At 29.0% G+C, this 18,501-nt stretch overlaps 1 protein-coding gene and 1 non-coding gene across 2 annotated transcripts; both read left to right on the forward strand.

Annotated features, from left to right (window-relative positions):
- Window positions 1-5,263: 5,263 nt before the first annotated feature.
- Window positions 5,264-5,362, forward strand: LOC129881195 (small nucleolar RNA snoR69Y). Its single transcript, XR_008765529.1, has one exon. It is a non-coding gene; the product is annotated as a small nucleolar RNA snoR69Y (small nucleolar RNA).
- A 10,097-nt stretch (window positions 5,363-15,459) lies between these two features.
- On the forward strand, window positions 15,460-17,184 carry LOC129874623 (protein BIG GRAIN 1-like E). Its single transcript, XM_055949940.1, has one exon. It carries the CDS (start codon window positions 15,721-15,723, stop codon window positions 16,711-16,713), a length of 993 nt encoding a protein of 330 aa, XP_055805915.1. The 5' UTR covers window positions 15,460-15,720; the 3' UTR covers window positions 16,714-17,184.
- Window positions 17,185-18,501: the final 1,317 nt, after the last annotated feature.

Raw genomic sequence — 18,501 nt, forward strand, 5'->3', positions numbered from 1 at the left:
CACCCTCCTCCCCAACACCCCCCTCCCTAAACCGCTCACCCCTTCCCAAAAGAAAAAGTTTAAATCCTAACCCTTCACTCCCAATTTTTTCTACTTTATTCTCATTTTGTATTAGATATATACATATGTTTTTAGGAAAGTATTTTTTACTTGCGTACCAAATATAACGGAAATGAAAAATTTCAAAATTGAAAGATTCAAAAAAAAAATAGAAGAAAAGAAAGAGTTTGAATGGTAAGAACATGATATGATATTGATTATTTGAATTTGACGTTATCTTTTGCTTAATGTTCTCCAAGGTGGAATTGTTTGTTCATGTCATGTGGCAATATTTTTTTTAAAATAAAAGACAGAGTATTACACACACCATTATATATTAGTTAAGGTGATTACATTAAAAATGATTTTTAGCAATAATTAATTAACAATAATAGTTTATTATTATTGCAAGTACATGTTAATAAGTTTATTTCAACAATAGGTAATCATGCACACTTATACTTTTAATGAAACGAAATGTATCCTCAACCTTTTTTTACAAGGCTATACATCCTCCACTACATTATATATATATTTTTATACATTACAATATACACCAAAAACATATATATAATTACAACTAATTATAAATATACGCGGTTGAAATGTTATTTTAATAGCCATCTACAAATATTATAAGATCCCTTGATTGTATTAGAAATTGTCTAAGGACAAAGCAAAGGTAAAGATTCTAGGTACAACCTACCTACTAAATACTAATAGTATAGTTAATTAAAAAAGATATAATGCAGACAATATAGTTGTCTCTTTAAAAGAAAAATAGTGATCAAACTTCTCAATGAAACCCTAAAAAGTAGAATTCTAGCAAAAATCAAATATTTCTACTTTAGTTCCACATACAAATGTTACATATGTACAATATGTTAAAGGATACAAATTTTAAACGTATTTCTTTCTTAATTAAATATCGTGTTCAATCAAACTACGTATAACCAGAAAAGAGTATTATAAATAATTTACAAGACGTCAAAAACAAAAACAAATTGATTGAAAGAAAGAAGGGTCCACAATACAATTGTACAAATTGTTTTCTTATTGGCAGAATCCCTTTGGCTGCTTTCATTTTATTTCGGCCCTGTCAACAAACATCTTGATTATTTTACTAATGATCAAAAATATATCCGTGAGTTTTACACTTTAATTATTAGTTTTTTCTAAAAAAAATTTAAACTATTATCTTATATATATATATATATATATATTCTTACTTGAATTATTAGTGTCTTTGTATTAAATACACGTAATTGAGTAGATGGTGATAATTCAGATTGAAAAAGAGAACAACTTATAGTTAACCTAGTCAGCTTTGAGGTGTGCTATAATACATAAATATTGTTCGCGCAGAAAAATGGATTGATAGTTAAGGTACAAAACTCACGAAAACGTGATAGATAGGTATATTTATAATCATTAACTCTATTTTATATACTTACTTGTCATTTACCTTTTTATCAATCTTTGATGATACTGACAACATTAAATAAACGAAAAAGGGTCAAAATTATCCTCAAACTATTCGAAATAACTCAAATATACTATTCAACTATTTTTGGGATCAAATATACCTTCGTCGTTATCAAAATAGATCACAAATATCCTTCTAGTTAACGGTTGGCCGACAAATCTGACGTGGCAGTGCCACATGAAAAAACAATATCTACATGGATGGCTACATCAGCCTCTATCCCTCTTCTCTTTAGTTAGTGATATTTTTGACCCTTTTTTTAATAATTTTAATTTTTTTTCTAAATTTCCTACACCACCACATACCCCCTCCCTCCACAACCCCACCTATTTTTTTTAATCATTAATAAATTTTTTTAAAAAAATTGTACAACACCACGTACTCCCCCCCCCCCCCCCCCCCCCCAAATCACCCTCAACCCTCTCCTCAGAAAAACTATTTTTTAAAGTTTTGCATTTTTTTAAGGAAGTGGTTATAGAGAATCAAAAATGAAAACTTTTCAACATTTTTTTTGGTTTGGGGGTGGGGGAGGGTTTATTAGTTGTGGAGGAAGGGAGTCGTGGGATAAAAAATAAAATAAAAAATTCAATCTATTTTATATTTAATTTACCTTTTATAAAAAAATTATAAGAATTAAAAATTTGAATGGTTAAAAATTTAAAATTTTGGAGGGGAGGGGGGTGTGGGGAGGGGGGGAGGTCATGGGGGTGAGTGGTGTAAAAATCCCAAAAAATAATTTTTAAATTCTTTTTAAGAATTCTTTTTTTGGGGTGAGAGGGTGGGGCTGGGTATGTGGTGGTATAGAAAATTAAAAAAAAAATAAAAACTTTTTAAAAAATCGAGGAGTGGGGTTGGGGGGGAGTGTTGGCAGTATGTGGTTTTGTAGAAAATTTTAAAAATAATAATTAATAATTAAAATAAGTGGGTGGGGTTGTGAAGGGAGGGGATATGTGGTGGTTTAGAAAATTTAGGAAAAAAATTAAAATTATAAAAAAAAGGTCAAAAATACCCGTGAACTAAAGAGGAAGAGGGAGAGAGACTGACATGACCGTCCATGTGGATATTTTTTTTTATGTGGCACTGTCACGTCAGCTTTAACGTCTAATCTTTAAGTGAAAGGATATTTGTGATATCTTTTGTTAACGACGAGGGTATATTTGATCCCCAAAATAATTGAAGGGTATATTTGAGGTATATTTGAAGGTAATTTTGACCCTTTACCATTAAATGGCCCATTATCTCACCTGAATGGGCCATTTTTATTTCATGAATTTTTGAAGTATTGCTTGATTTTCCCTAGTACTTAGTGTTGTTTAATTAGGCCCAAAACAAAGTCTGAAGCGTTTATTCTGGGCTCTCGGCCCAGCCCAATGAATTACTTTAGTGTGAAGTGCACGAATACTCGTATTCACTTTTGGAACCGTCATTCAAGTGACGTTGAAGATTCGTAGTCTTGGCAAAGCTTTAGATATTTAACGACTCGTCAAGATCAATTTCAGATATTTTTTTCTTTTTTTTTTACTGAATTTAGACATTTTTGCATGAGGTCGAGACATTAATTTGGCTAAGCTTTAGGCATTTTCACATGAAGTTTAGGTGGACAATTTTTTGTCAATAACTATCAATTTGTTCTTCTAATTAAAATAATCAAACACACGATTTAATATTCAAATTTATATCAAATAAGCTAAAATTTGAAACATAAGATCCATATATCACACACGTATAATATTGTATATCAAAATTTTTAAAATTTGTTGTCAATAAAATAACATGTTGTATATGGATGTATAATGTTATATACCGAAATTTTGAACACTACTATCAAAAATAGTGGGTTGTGCAACTAAAAAAACATAAGAACTTGACTAATAAGTGCAATATAGTGTTTTTGAGTTGTACTTTTGCACAATTATCCCTTTTTGTTATGTATTTATGTCTTTTTTCCCCTTTTATGCAACAAAAAAATGTCCATATACCACACCCAAAACTAACTATTAAACAACATAATATATGACTAAACTTTATAGTAGATATTCTTTCTTGTGGACAATTAAAATTAAAGAAGCCATTTTAGTTTGTCATTTCACTATATATATATATATATATATATAATACTCCAATTATTATTAGTGGTTGATGAGTTTGTGGTTGAAAAACATTTTGGAGATTATCTTGTTAGGGTGTCAATAATGTTAGATGCTGTTCCAATTTGATAAGTAGACAATGTAAAAATAGTAATAAAGGCAGACATAAAATCATAAAACACTATTCTGGTCATATATTGTCTATAAAAATAACAAGAAAAATCCACCCCCATATTGTCATATTGATTGACAACTTCTTTTTCTTCCTTCTAAATTCATTGTTTCTTCCAAAGGTAAGGGACAAACAACACTTTCTTTTTATCCAGATAAGGTAGGATTTGATATCTTATGGTCTTTTTTCTTATCAAGAATTTATATTGAATAGTTTGAATCGTCTTATCTAATAAATAGTTTAAATTGTTATAGATTAGACTAGTAAATTATTATGCTTCACTTTCTTTTTCAAAGAAATGATTACTTAGGGACCTTGACCTTAATGTACGATCTAAGTTGTTTTCTTATCAACTTTGGTGCAAAACATTTTGTTTAGGGACCTTATAGACATATATGACTCCATCTCATTTGATTTACCATCAAATTAAATTATATAAATGTATTTAAAAATTGAAATTTTATAAGTCAGACCATTTTTAATAGGGGTCAATTGGAAGTGTTGTTTATTGGTTTAATCGAATTTAATAGTTTTATTTTAAATATTGTATTTATTTTAAATTTTTATTTGTTAGGTATAGATTATTAACCTAGAACACGATTATTTAGAAAGATTATCAAAATTCATAAGATAGTACATAAACAAGCACTCGGACTTGGATTTAGCTGACAAATAAATACTCCAACTTTCGGTATGCATATCTAAACATCTCAACTCGACTTTACTGTGTCAGTTGAATACTCCAACTTACAAAATGATCATCTACACTCCTTTAAAATTTATGTAACGTTAGTACCGGATGTCCATGAAATATAATAGGAATGCGTTGAAATGTTTATTTGCTAATTGAGACTAAGTTAAAATATTTATTCACCCCGTTCATCAAACTCATAAATGCTACCAACACATTAGTCAATCCAAACGACATTATTAAGAACTCATAATGCCTGTATTGAATTCTGAATATCATTTTAATTACACCCTCAGGCCTAATCTTTAACTGATGATAGTTTGATCTTAGATCAATTTATATACGGAAAAGAGCCTAAAATGTCCCCTTAACTATGCGAATTGGTACAAAATTACCCTTCATCTACCTATCAGAAAATGCCCCTCACGTTAACCTACAGGCTCTGTTTTATCCTTATCTCTAACAGTTTAAATGTTAAAAATAATTAACAATTTCGTTAATGACGTGTCACTATCCTATTGATTACCCTGACGTTTAATTTAATTAATTTAAAAATCTCAAAATCCATACCACCCGCTCCACCCAGCACCTCAGTTTAATTTGCCTGAAGCTAAAGTGAAGAGTTGGAGAGTTGGAGACCATGACTCAAATCCGACAGAAGAAAGACTTGGTTTCCAACACATATATATCTGAGCTTTGCCTTCTTCTTTTTTTCTATCAAGATATTATTTTGCTTATTTTCGATTTCTGTTTGGTCTTTTGTGTTATTTATTGTGTATACTAATGTTGATATTTGTAATGATGATGAAATTAATCCCAGCTCTATGAGACTTTATTAATAAGGTCTTGGATTAAATTTTGTTTCCAACACACATATGTATGGGATTGAAATTGTTAAGGAGAAGAAACAGAAGAAGATTCTGACATTTTCAAGAAAAAAGAGACGAGTGTTGATGGTGAAGAATAGAGGAGATGACCGTTGATGGTTAAGAAGGGATTTAGGGATTTTTTCTATTAAAATATTTTGGACTGAAGGGTTTATTTGGGTTAAGGGATATAGGGATTTTTTGGGTGGGTATGGGTTTTGGGATTTTTTAATTAGTTTAATTAAATTTTAGGATAATCAATAGAATAGTGACATGTTATTAATGAAATTGTTAATTATTTTTAACATTTAGACGGTTAGAAACAAGGGTAAAACAAAGCCTATGGATTAACGTGAGGGACATTTTAGGTCCGATAAATAAATGAAGGATAATTTTATATCAATTCGTATAGTTAAGGAGTATTTTAGATCATTTTTTGACTTATATATTATGGCTAATATATATAAACCAATAAATAAGGAGAGAGTTATTTTTCAACAAAGCATATGTAAGTGGATACTGTAATGCCACGTGTGGAAAGCAAGTTGATAGTCTTTTCAAATAATAAAATCATAGTCCTTTTTCCTATCTAACTTTTCATTGATTTAAAGTTGCGCTCGTGTGTATTATCCCCACTAGTTGAGGTGTTGTTTAGGAGGGAAAAATAAATAAATTAATCAAAATATTGAATAAAAAAAATTGCATACAAATTATCTATAATATGTTATACGTTATACATGACTTAGCTATTTGAATTTAGTTTTGGGTCACTTGGTCGAAATACAAATTAGTAGATTAATTAAACACTCTCTAAATATTTATTATTTTGACTAACTTTATATTTAAATATCATGAACAATAGTGAATTCTTTTTAAGATATGTCTCCAAAGAATATGACACTATATCAAAATCATGTTCTATAAGTGTTTTCAAAAAGAGTTCCAATTGTTAGTACAAATAGAAAATAAATTGAGTAGATTAAACCCCCTGATAAATAATTATTATTTCGTCAATTTTATAGTTAAATTATTGGGTGTTCCAAGAACCTCATAACTACCATGAACTCACTATGCCAAGTGGACTCATTCTCAAAAAAAAAACATTTCTCAAACGCCTCTCAACAAGTTATCTCAAATATTCCATCCTATATTCAACTCCAATATGGAACATATTCACCCTATAAGTTATACATGTAGTTGTGTAGTTAGGGCCGTTTGGTTACTGGTTAGAATTATGTAGGTATTAATTATGTAGATATTAGTTATGCAGATATTAGTTATGCAGATTTTAGTTATGTAGGTATTAGTTATGCAGGTATTAGTTATGTGAGTATTAATTATGTAGGTATTAGTTATGTAAAAATTATAATACATAAATTATCTTATTGAATATTTAATTACTTTGTTGTAAATTAATATAACATTATTTATAAACCAACAATTGGCCGTCTTTTGTGAAACAAACCCCAAAGGAAATTTTTGACTCTTAACTAATTCAATTGATGCCATATTCTGATTCTTAATAATTTAAAAAATGAGGTAACGAAAACTTCTATTAACCAGTGAAAAAAAATCGATTTTTCAGTTTTCGTATTATAGCTTCTTCCTAATATTTTTAAAAAGTTCACAAAAAAAAAATTAATAGTAAATTAATAGGGATAAATATGTAATTTACTCTTTTGATATATGTATAACTAATACCCACATAATTTATTTCATCTTCTACCCCGCATAAATTATACATAGATTCCCTCATAAGTTATATAAGTATTAATTATGTAGGATTACAACAAACGCAACCAAACACCGTATAAAATTAATACATGAATAACTTTTATACAACATTTGAAAACTTACCAACCAAACATTGTATAAGATTAATACATGAATAACTTTATTCTATTTGCAAACCAAACATGATATAAAATTAATACATGAATTATCAAAGTTATTCATATATTAACTTTTGAGCTTATCCCATAACCAAACGGCCCCTTATTGTATAATGCATATTCTTATATAACAAAACGAACTTTTGTCAAATAAATAATCTAACTATATAAGTCTCTCATAAATGCACAATATTGTCATTTGTGTAATCTTACTTTATGTTTATGTTACAGATTAAACTCCTAGAGGATGTTTATTAGGAGTTTTAGCTATATTGCAACTAAGAACGGTGAAATTAGCTCATGAAATTATTTAATTTGTCAGTCTATTAATTTACCTTATTTCAATTCATCAAATTAATAAATTCTTTTAAAAATTGAATTGATTTGAACAAAATATATGCCCCAAATATTATATCCATGAGAAACCTGTTCAAATAAATTGTTTAGCTCATCTTAATTCAGATAATCTCAATCCAAATAATATTTGTAAGTTAACGACTCTCCTTTATTAATACAATCCATTTTAACCTTTTAAACTCTCTTACTTAAATCTCTATTGCAATCTCAATCTTTTTTCAGAATATTGCAAAAAAAATAATGTATTATTCCGTGCAATTTCAAGATTTTAGGACCAACAAAAAAGATTATTTTTTTTCACTTGTTGTAGTTTTGGGCCTAGTTGCTAAATTGAGAAAATTGCATGGGATTTGTCTGGATCTTTTTTTTATTATAATAAAATATAAGTGTTGAACAGCTACAAATGTAACTTTCCCTTTAAGATATTCATGTCCAGTTTGGTCTCATCATTGGGCCCTTTGGTGGGCTTCAAAACAACCAATTACACTAATTTCAGATAATAAATAAGTTCAATCAAGGTTAGTACTTGGAAAACAAGTGTGCTTGGACAATTGAGAAGGGATAACCTAGTGTTTTTTCTCTCTCATGAATTTTGAATATGAGACCTGTGATTTTCAATCATTTATTGACTACTAGGTCATATGTTTAAATGTTGCTGAGTTAGAGTTTTCAATTCGCCTCCTCATGAGAATTACAAGAACCTAAACAAACTCTTGGTAAAATTCAAGATCCTAAATGAAGTCTAGTTAAAATCTTATGGCATGTGATTCCTCCTTCTTTGCCTTTGGTCCATAGAACATGATCTATAACATTTTAAACATTGATGATAAGTAGTCCCATAAAACTCATAACTCATGGACCAATCTTGATTCCTCCATTGTGTGGAATTTTTATTAGTGAAAAGTCCATATGATCTAAAAACTCAAGGGAACAGATGGGGACTTGTAGGAGAACAATGACCATGGAATTTGACTTTATATATAAGTGGTGCAAACTAAAAGAAAGCTACAAAACATGTCTCCTTTGTTATGTTTTGATTCATTAGAATCCAAGCAACATACAAAGAGGAGGGGGCAAAAGTTGGGCATCTATCTACACATGTCAAATTGTCATTGGTTTGGGCAAACATGGTTAGGACCAATTGGGCCAAAGAGATAGTGCCCACACAAGTTGAATCATAACCAATTGGACTTTCCTCTTTGTGGGCTTTCATGACACTTAGATATGAAACAACTCTATCACTTACTCTATTGATACTTTTGATCATCCTTACCCATGAAATAGCTAGCATCCTCATTCCTTATTATCCACATGCATCATAGGGTCTTATAGATTTATTTTAATTAAAGAAAAGTGATATGTTATCGATAAGAACCGATCGAGAGTCTTGTCAGAAAGACAGGAATTGTCTCTCTGCCTCATAAAGATAGGAATAAGGTATGTATATATTCTATTTTCCAAACTCCACTCGTGAAATTACACTGAATATGTTATTGTTATTGTTGTTTGTTATCAATAAGGATACATAGGGTAATTTATAATAACCCAATATCATTGCATAAATCAAGGACATCGTAAAAGAGAGACAAGATGTGTATTTGTTAAATCGTCGTATATATCAATTCAAAAACGTTCAAATTTGATGAGATTAGGCATAGGTCAAGTCTTTTCTTTCAACTCTATATATAGAATTATTGAGAGAGCTTCAAAACTTATAACTTTAACAAATTCTTTCTTTACACATTTGTAGATCTATAATAAATTATATACTATTGTCAAGCCACACATCAATATATACGTGAAGTGCTTAATATGAAATCCAACAAATAAGAGGTCCAAGCCACATCTACTAATAATATTTGTCTAACTAGTTTTATAAAATTAAATAAGTTAGTTAATGTTGAATCTACATAAAGAATAATATCTAATAGGATAGATAAGCTTGGTTGCTAATTTATACAAGATATATAACAATAGGATGCACCAGTAATATTAGTAGCTTACCAACATGGGTTGTGGTGTAGTGATGAGACTGCTTCACCATTAATCAAAGGTCTTAGGGTCGAGTCCCAGATATGGAGAAAATCATGTTCGGAGCACCACCCTCGAATGGGCCTTGCAGTGCGCGATCTGAATTTAATTGGGGTTCCAATGCAGGCTCCGGACACTGGATGGAAACAAAAAAATAAATATTAGTAGCTTATTAGTTGATGATTATTAACCACATAGAGTGTGGTTTAGAGGATTATTAGTGTAAACTCAAATTTATGGTCCAATGGGCCTATTTATAGCAAGCAAACTACAATTAAGCTTAATTCACACTCTTTAATCCGTATACTACTCAAGTACTCATAAATATACATTTTTAAAACTAAAAGAATCACTTTTAAAAAATGAAATTAGCTATGAACTTCATCGGTAATTCATTGCTAAATTGTTTACAGCTAACATTTTTGGGATAATCCGCTGTCAATCTGTCGCTAAATAGAGTTTGGATATTACTGTTTAGCTATCAAATTTGTTCATCACGAATTCCTGTTTTTTTTAGTAGCATCCATTATTCTCATATGATGATAAATTCATGCTTTTTTCATATTACTAATTAATCTCATTTGGATTAATTTGTATGCATCAATAATATAATTTTATTTATTTTTATATTATCAGCTCATGGCTAGTTCACGCTCTATTTTTCAAGTTATTATCGTGTTGATTTAAAATAACGAGTTTTTCATTCAGGGTGGCGCTCCCAACAGAATTTTTTTCATACCCAGGGCTCGAACCCGAAACGTCTGGTTAAATGTGAAACAGTCTCACCACTGCACCACAACCCATGTTGATAAAACAAAGAGTTAGGTAGGTCAATATTAATTTATTTTTTTTAATCTATGCACATAACTTTATGTATATTCTTTGAAATAAGTTGTTTTTAGATTTTTAATTTCCTGGGAGGATTTTATTGATGTGCACTCATATTAAATCTTTCACCAAGTTTAAGAAAAAACGAAAATTTGATAGATATAGGAGGATAATAACAAAACCATGCCTATCCAATTAAATGGATATATATATATATATATATATATATAGCTAGAATCTCCAAATAAAGTCAATTTTTTGGACCAACAAATATATAGAGAAAAAAATGTGGAGCTGTCAAAAATGGAATCGTATATACAACTACAAAACAGAAAATTAGCATAGGACAAAATTTCGTAATTAAACAACAAAAATTTCATGATAATTCTATTTAGCTATGAATTATCGATGAATTATAAGAAAATTCAATTAGATAGGAATTTTTTAGAGATGAATTAGCTAAGAATTGTCGATAAATACCATAACTAATTCCATGTTTTCTAGTGGTGTGTTGATTAACATATCAAAGAAAATAACAAAAAAAAAGGGATGTAGATAGTGACACTGCAATGTCACTTGCTGAAAGTTCCATGCAATTAATTAGATGAAGATGAAAATGCCAGGAAATTTTGGAAGTGAATCTTCAAAAAAAAAAAACTACTATATCTTATAAATTATATATTGTTGTGACTTTTGTATATACAACATGATATATATATATATATATATATATATATATATTCATGCTAAAAATTGACAATACTATGATCTGGAAGAAAGAAGTGTCATGATCACATCTAAAAAAACTAAGTAGATGTTATTATCTCTGGTCCCAAATATTAATTGTTTCTGTCCAATATAATAGATGTTTTAGAAGAAAAAAAGGATAATTTCTTTTTTTTTTAAAATACATTATTCTTCCAATTAGTAGTATATTAATTAAATAAGATTTTTATGTTGAAATAAAAGATAAATTAGACAAATACTCTTAAGAATAAGACATCAAATGTCTTTTGTTAGGAGGAGTGTACAAAATTAAAAGACTTATAATACATATCGGAAAGATCTCATTTGTCTAAGTTTATAAGGTGGTTAAACTAGTTTATAATAAATACTTTTTTGATTTATCTATACTTTTAGTGAACATCAAAAATATTTATAAATCAAAATCAACTGATCGCCACTCGTCTCCAATTACCTATGACTTTAGTACCGTAAGCATTTTACAGTTTTATCCTTGTTATATTTTGTGTACAACTTTTTTTAAAATAACTTTTCAAGATAAATAAAAAATAATTCAGATAAATATTCGTCTTAAAAGGGAAGAAGAAATTTAGAAGACAGATAATCTAAGATCATAAATTTGTATTTAATTTTCTTTATACCTTAATTTTACATCGCAATCACATCTCACGTATGTGAGATGAATGGTGACATTACTGGACTTTAATAAAAATTTATTTGCCCAATGAAAATTATGTATGATATATATTGGGACCATCACATCTTTATTGGACTTAATTAATAATAAGACGTACGTGTGTTGAGTGGTGAAAAATAAAATTGGATGCTTTAATCCAACATATGTGGCCAACACTAAATTAAAGTATGGGACCTCCACCCTCTATAAATGCCCTAATTAATCTATTTCTCCTGTTTGAAAAAAAACAAAGTAATTTCAATCATATGCAAATTCAAGATTTTAAGTTATTGAATATGATAAAATATTATATTTTATTATTATTATTATTATTATTATTATTATTATTATATTTTTTATTAATGAATATTGAGTTCGAGTCTTAAGTATGGAAAAAATTCTGTTGGGAGTGTCATTTCTGAATGAGCTCTGCAGTGCGTGATTTAGATTTAATTGGGGCTTCAATACAGACTCCAAACACCGGATAAGAAAAAAAAAGAGTGAATACTTTTTATTGTTTGTGTATGTATATATAATAGGTTTTTGTAGTCGTAAGGTGTGTCTTAAAGGGCATAAATTAAAGAATTTTGATTTGGATTATTGTAGTTAAAAAATATGTTAAATAACTTTTATCGTAAAATAATAAAGATCCGTTGTTAATTTAATAAATATGAAGGATTGTAAAATTATCTTGTTGCACACTTGCACCTATCATATGTACACTAGAATCCTCACACACATTTCAAGTTTTTAAAAGAATTAAGATAAACTTATAAGCAAATTCTAATTTATTTTATAAAAATTGTTTCCCTCTATAAATTATTTGAAAAAATAAAATAAAATCGAAAAGGATAAAATAAAAAAATAAAAAAGAGGTTATTCTGAAAAGTGGTGAATCTTGAATGATTTTTACCTTTTTTGGTGGGACAAATTAGAAAACCCCACAATAATTAAGAAAGCTAATCTCCCAAAATTGCATGCTTAGCACTTCCATCTTCTTCAAACAAATGACAATCATGAATAAGACAAGACTTTGCCTAATTATTGAAGCTAATCACATAGATCCACTAATTTGACAACTTTTTACCAAATATCCCTTCAAGAGTGTCTTTCTAATATTATGCATATTATATGATAACGATAATAATAATATATTTAGTGAAATTTTACATTTTTTCTTTTAGAGATAATTTTGTGATTGATCTTGAGCTCAACAACAGCAAAATTGTGCATATTATATTGAAATTAATTTGAATACAATGTACGATTCCTAAGGGATAAAGTTTTATCCTAATCAACCTACTAAAGAGGTATATTTATTAAACATCTTGCCTTACAATATGATCATCAATTCTATTCAACTAACTATTTTTTTTTATTCAACTAACTAATTAGTTAATGACAAGACACCAATTCCATATTAATATTGAGCTATATTTTGTCAGGCCACAAATCACAATCACTTCAATCCAAACCTGTTATGGTTTTTTTCAGACTTCATAAACTCCTCTTTCTTCTATTTAAAATATTGGAGGACACAATATATAAAGTTGTCACTTGACAGACAATATGTCCCATGCTGGTAGTAATATTATTCTTTTTTTTTTCTCATAATAAAAATCATCAAGAATATCATCAAATCCCAAGTATCTTTAAACAAAGAGTAATTTATATTGGTGTCATTTCCCCTCTCACTTTTTTTATGTCAATGGTGTTCAGCTAAATTTATTTGTACCTCAAATATTTTCACGTATCTACCACCTTCCACTAAAAGGCAGGGGCGAAAAGGGAGTGCAAGATAGTTCATTTGAATTTTTTGGTCAAAATATATATATAAGATTTAAAAATTATTTTTTATGTATATATATGTTAAATTTTTAAAATTTATTTTTTTATATTTTGAATCGCCTGACTCAACCATTGATGCAACCATTGATGAGTATATGCATTGGATAACTTTTGTCCATCAAAATTTTAGTGAAATGGAGGAATTGGTACTTTAGAATTTTTTTGTCTTTGTTGAGAAAAAAAATTATATTTATAATCTCTCCCTTTCCCTTTCTTGTGACAATGAATGTTGAAACATGAATTATAGAAATTTCTCTTTTATCTTTCTTTTCTTTGTTTGGTGTTTTGGTGGGGGTCTGGGGAAGGAAAAAAAATCATGGTACACACCCTTTGCTAACACTAGTTGAAAGTTGAAAGCAAATATCCCACTAAAAAAAGGGTTATGAGAATCCAAGAATACACAGCTCTATGCCCCCCATAATGCTTACAAAAATTTATGGATTTCAAAGCATAAGAAGGATAAAAAAATCTTGCATTATCCTATTCGGTGTTTGATATTTATTTTAAATTGGAATTTGATTAATTCAAATTCGTGTTGAAATTTTTTATATTGAGGATAAATCGTTCCCTATCAAAAACAACTCTATACTCAAGAGTCAAATCAAAATTTTTAATTAAAAATGAAAAATACTTAGCACTTCGCCATAATCTTTACATTTGATAGTCTTCTATATTTAATATTTCTCATTCTCTCTCTAAATAGAAATTAAAATTGAATTATAGAAAAGAATAAAAACAAAAAAAAAGTCGTTTCTGGATCAATCCAAAGCCCCAAAAGATTTTTAAAGGGTTAAAAGGTAAGCACAAAAATGCACCAAATGGGTTGCCCACTAAAGATTTTTTTAAAAAAAAAATAGCATGGAAAAAAAATGTTACTAATAGAATACCTTCATCAAGTCTAAGCCATATGCCCTATCCATATAAAAATATTTATATATTTAATTTATTATAAGCAAATTAATTATCGGTACATTTCAACAATAAAATATTAACTATAAGATAATAAAATAATAACTAACATGTTATCATAAATTACTCTGATAATATAAAAACTATTTAAATTTATACAATTTAAATTCTACCTCCAAAGCTCAATGCTTTACTATATGAAAAAAGAGTAAAAGAGTTATATACACCCTAAATGTAAGAATTACATCATCATGGTACGTGGATGCAACCTTCCATTGGGACTTACCTGGTATGACAAGACTAAAAAGGGCAAAGATGAAAAGAATTTTCCCACCCCATGCGAGATAGAAGGTTCATATACTTGTTCTGTCAATTTAGCTATGTATGGTACGTAGCATAGTTGAATAGAACTAGTATAGGTTACTTTCTTGTTTTCTCATGGAAGGGGAGAATCTCCCTCATTTATGCTTTATTAGTCGAATTGTACCGGGAGGAGTCCTCTCATAGGTTTACTGCTTTCTAGTTATAGTTAGCCCTTTTTTGTTTCGGGGATGAGTTAGCCGACCTTAATAGGTTAGCTGACTTATGAACCACCATAGGATCGGAGGTAAGGTTTATGTCCCCCTCCTTGTATTTTTACTTTTGTTATTTATGTTAAGGCTTGGGGGTGTTGCTCAACCCCTGACTGTGCACGAGAGGTGGGAGCCTCGTGTAGGGTCTGTTCCCAAAAAAAAAAAAAAAAAAAAAAAACATCATCATGTCATCTATATTTATTTTTGCAAGATGTTTATATATTGACACAATAAACATCTGATAGTGTAAAACAAAAATCTTTATATTTTTAAACTCTATAAAAACTCACCTTAGCAACCATAAACTCCCAATAATTTCCAAAGCAAACCCCTCTCTCATGTCCCTTTCTATAATAACCCTAAAACCTCCTGTTTTCTCTTCACAGCCACACAAAAATTGATCTCTCATTTCAAACATCCTACATATTTTTTTCTTACTTTAAATACATTTAACTCTCCAAATCTTCTATATCTTCATCTTCATCATTTTCCTTTGATATACACCTTCTATTAGTACTCATCATGTCCATTACTACTGAAAAAATGTCTAAGAAAATTATCCAATGTAGGAATAATTCAGGAGAGATTGATGTTTTTGAGGCTGCAAAGTATTTCTCTACAACAAATGAAGATTATTACAACATCAACAACAACAACAACAAGCAAAATTTGAGAGGTGGAAGAATGAGTTTTGATATGCCTATGTTGAGAAATTCTTCATCACTTGTTGTTCCTTCACAAACAACAACTTATCAACATCATCATCATCATCATATTATGGATCATCAAAAACCAAGTATGTTCAATAAAAAAGATCAAAAGAAGTACAAGCAACCAAGTTCACCAGGAGGAAGACTTGCTAGTTTCTTGAATTCACTCTTCAACCAAACATCATCCAAGAAAAAGAAATCATTGAAAGATAATATTCAAGAAGATGATCAAAGCCCAAGTGGAAGAAGGAAAAGAAGAAGTAGTATTAGTCACTTTAGCTTTAGAAGCTCAAGTAATATTACTACTACTAATAATACTATTAATAGTACTACTACTACTACTTCTAATAGTACTAGTAGTGATTCAAAATCATCATCAAATAGTGGATTTAGAACTCCACCTCCTTATGCTCCAACTCCAACAAAATCCTACAAAGATTTCAAAAGCTTTGCATATGGTGATCATCATCAACCAAAGAAATGCAGCATCACTAGTGATTATTCTTTGTTGGATGAGAAGTTAAAGTTGAACAAAAATAATCATGGAGTTTATAAAAAGAGTAACAACACAAACAATGGATTGGTATTATCATCATCAGAGAAGAGCAAGACATATAACAAAGTTGTTGGTGTTGATGTTGATGATGATGAAGATGTTGATGGAGATAGTGATTCAAGTTCTGATTTGTTTGATTTGCCAAATATTGACTTGGATTACTACTCATCAAGTGGTTTGCCAGTTTATGAGACTACACACTTGGATAACATCAAGAGGGGTGCACCAATTTCAAGCGGCGCAATTTGAAAGGGAGTCTTGATGCAACGATAAAAACCTACTCAAGAAGTTAGGTCACAAAATTAAATCAAGATAAGCGCATACAATAGTTTGAATGTGGTCTGATCTATCTCCAAAACTCGTGCATATCAGAAATTTAGTGCATCAGATTTTTTATTTTTTTTTGCTTTTATTAATTTCCACCACAAAATAGTCATATTGAGGTTTTTTTTTTGTGGTTGATGTTTAGAGCATGAAAAAGAAAGTCTTGATTTTCTTGTCAGGATATGGCCATAGATTTTCCTTTTTTCTTTTTTTGTGATTCTTTAGAAGATTTTGCAAAACTTTTTACTGTGTGTACAGTTTGAAATGACTTCTTTGCCTTGACTTTTATTGCTTTACTTTTGAAGCTATTGATTATTGGAATATGGGAATGTAAGCACATCATGTGTCCACCACTATAACAACTGTGATATAATTATGCATGATTATTATTATTTATATTATGGATTTTTTACAATCTCTCATGATGAAAAAACCAACCAAAGTCATAATAACATATAGAGTATATATTCCTACTAATTATCTTTTGACTTTAGTGATAAGCATTAACAGAACAGATTAATTCAAATTATGAACTTGATAGAGTTAGTTGTTTGTAATAATTAAGTTACGAACTATCATCATTGTTGATGTGTCAGCAACAACAACATATCTCATACATGTAATTTCACAATTGAACTATGAAAAGAGTGATCCGTATATTTTTGATTGATCCTCAATTCAAATACAATATAGTTATTGATGCGTCATTTTATTATATTTTATTGAGAAAAGGTTGAAATGATTTATTGAATTTTTAAAAAAGGTTCATTTATGTCATTCATTAAAAATTTGGCTCATCTATGCCATTGTCGTTTGAGAAAAGGCCTATTTATGTCATTATTTTTTAACTTCGATTTTGCAAAACCACATAAACAACTTTTAATACTTTTTTACTGGAATTTTGAATCAAATGTAATTGTTTTTTGCTTCTTCTTTTTCAAGAATACTAAGAACCTATGTAGAACACCAAAAATCTAAATTTTCAACTTATTCAATTTTTCACGAAATCACCTCAAATTTCAACAGTAACATCCCTCCAAGCTATATATCAAAACTCAATATCTTTTAAGCTCGAATTCAACCTAACCCAACAAGACATAAAATTTCTCCAGAGTTTTAAAACTTTAACCTTTTTTAATGGTATAATTTTCTCCATAACTCCAAATCATTTAAAATTTTGAACATAGACATAGTGAACTTTTAAATAGTGTTTTTTGGGTCTACATTCAAAATTTCAAGTAATTTGGAATTGTGGCGAAAATTCCACCATTAAAGGAGGTTAAAATTTTGAAACTTTAAAGAAATTTTAAGTGTGTCTTTTGGATTAGGGTTGAATTCGAGCTTAAAAGATATTGAGTTTTGATATCTAGCTCGAAGCGATGTTACAATTGAAATTTGAGGTGATTTTGTGAAAAATTGAAGAAGTTGGAAATTTAAATTTTTGGTGTTCTTCATGTGTTCTTGGAGAAGAACAAGCAAAAAAATACATTTGATTCAAAACTCCAATAGAAAAGTGTTAAAAGTTGTTTAGGTGATTTTGTAAAATCGGAGTTAAAAAATAATGGCATAGATGAGCCTTTTCTCAAACAACAATGACATAGATGAGCCAAACTTTTAACGGATGACATAAATGAACCTTTTCTAAAAGTTCAATAGCATATTTGAGCATTTTTCCTATTTTATTAGATGTTTGTTTAAGTATGATTAGAGTTT

Source organism: Solanum dulcamara, chromosome 2 (assembly GCF_947179165.1).
Source record: "Solanum dulcamara chromosome 2, daSolDulc1.2, whole genome shotgun sequence".
NCBI lineage: Eukaryota > Viridiplantae > Streptophyta > Magnoliopsida > Solanales > Solanaceae > Solanum > Solanum dulcamara.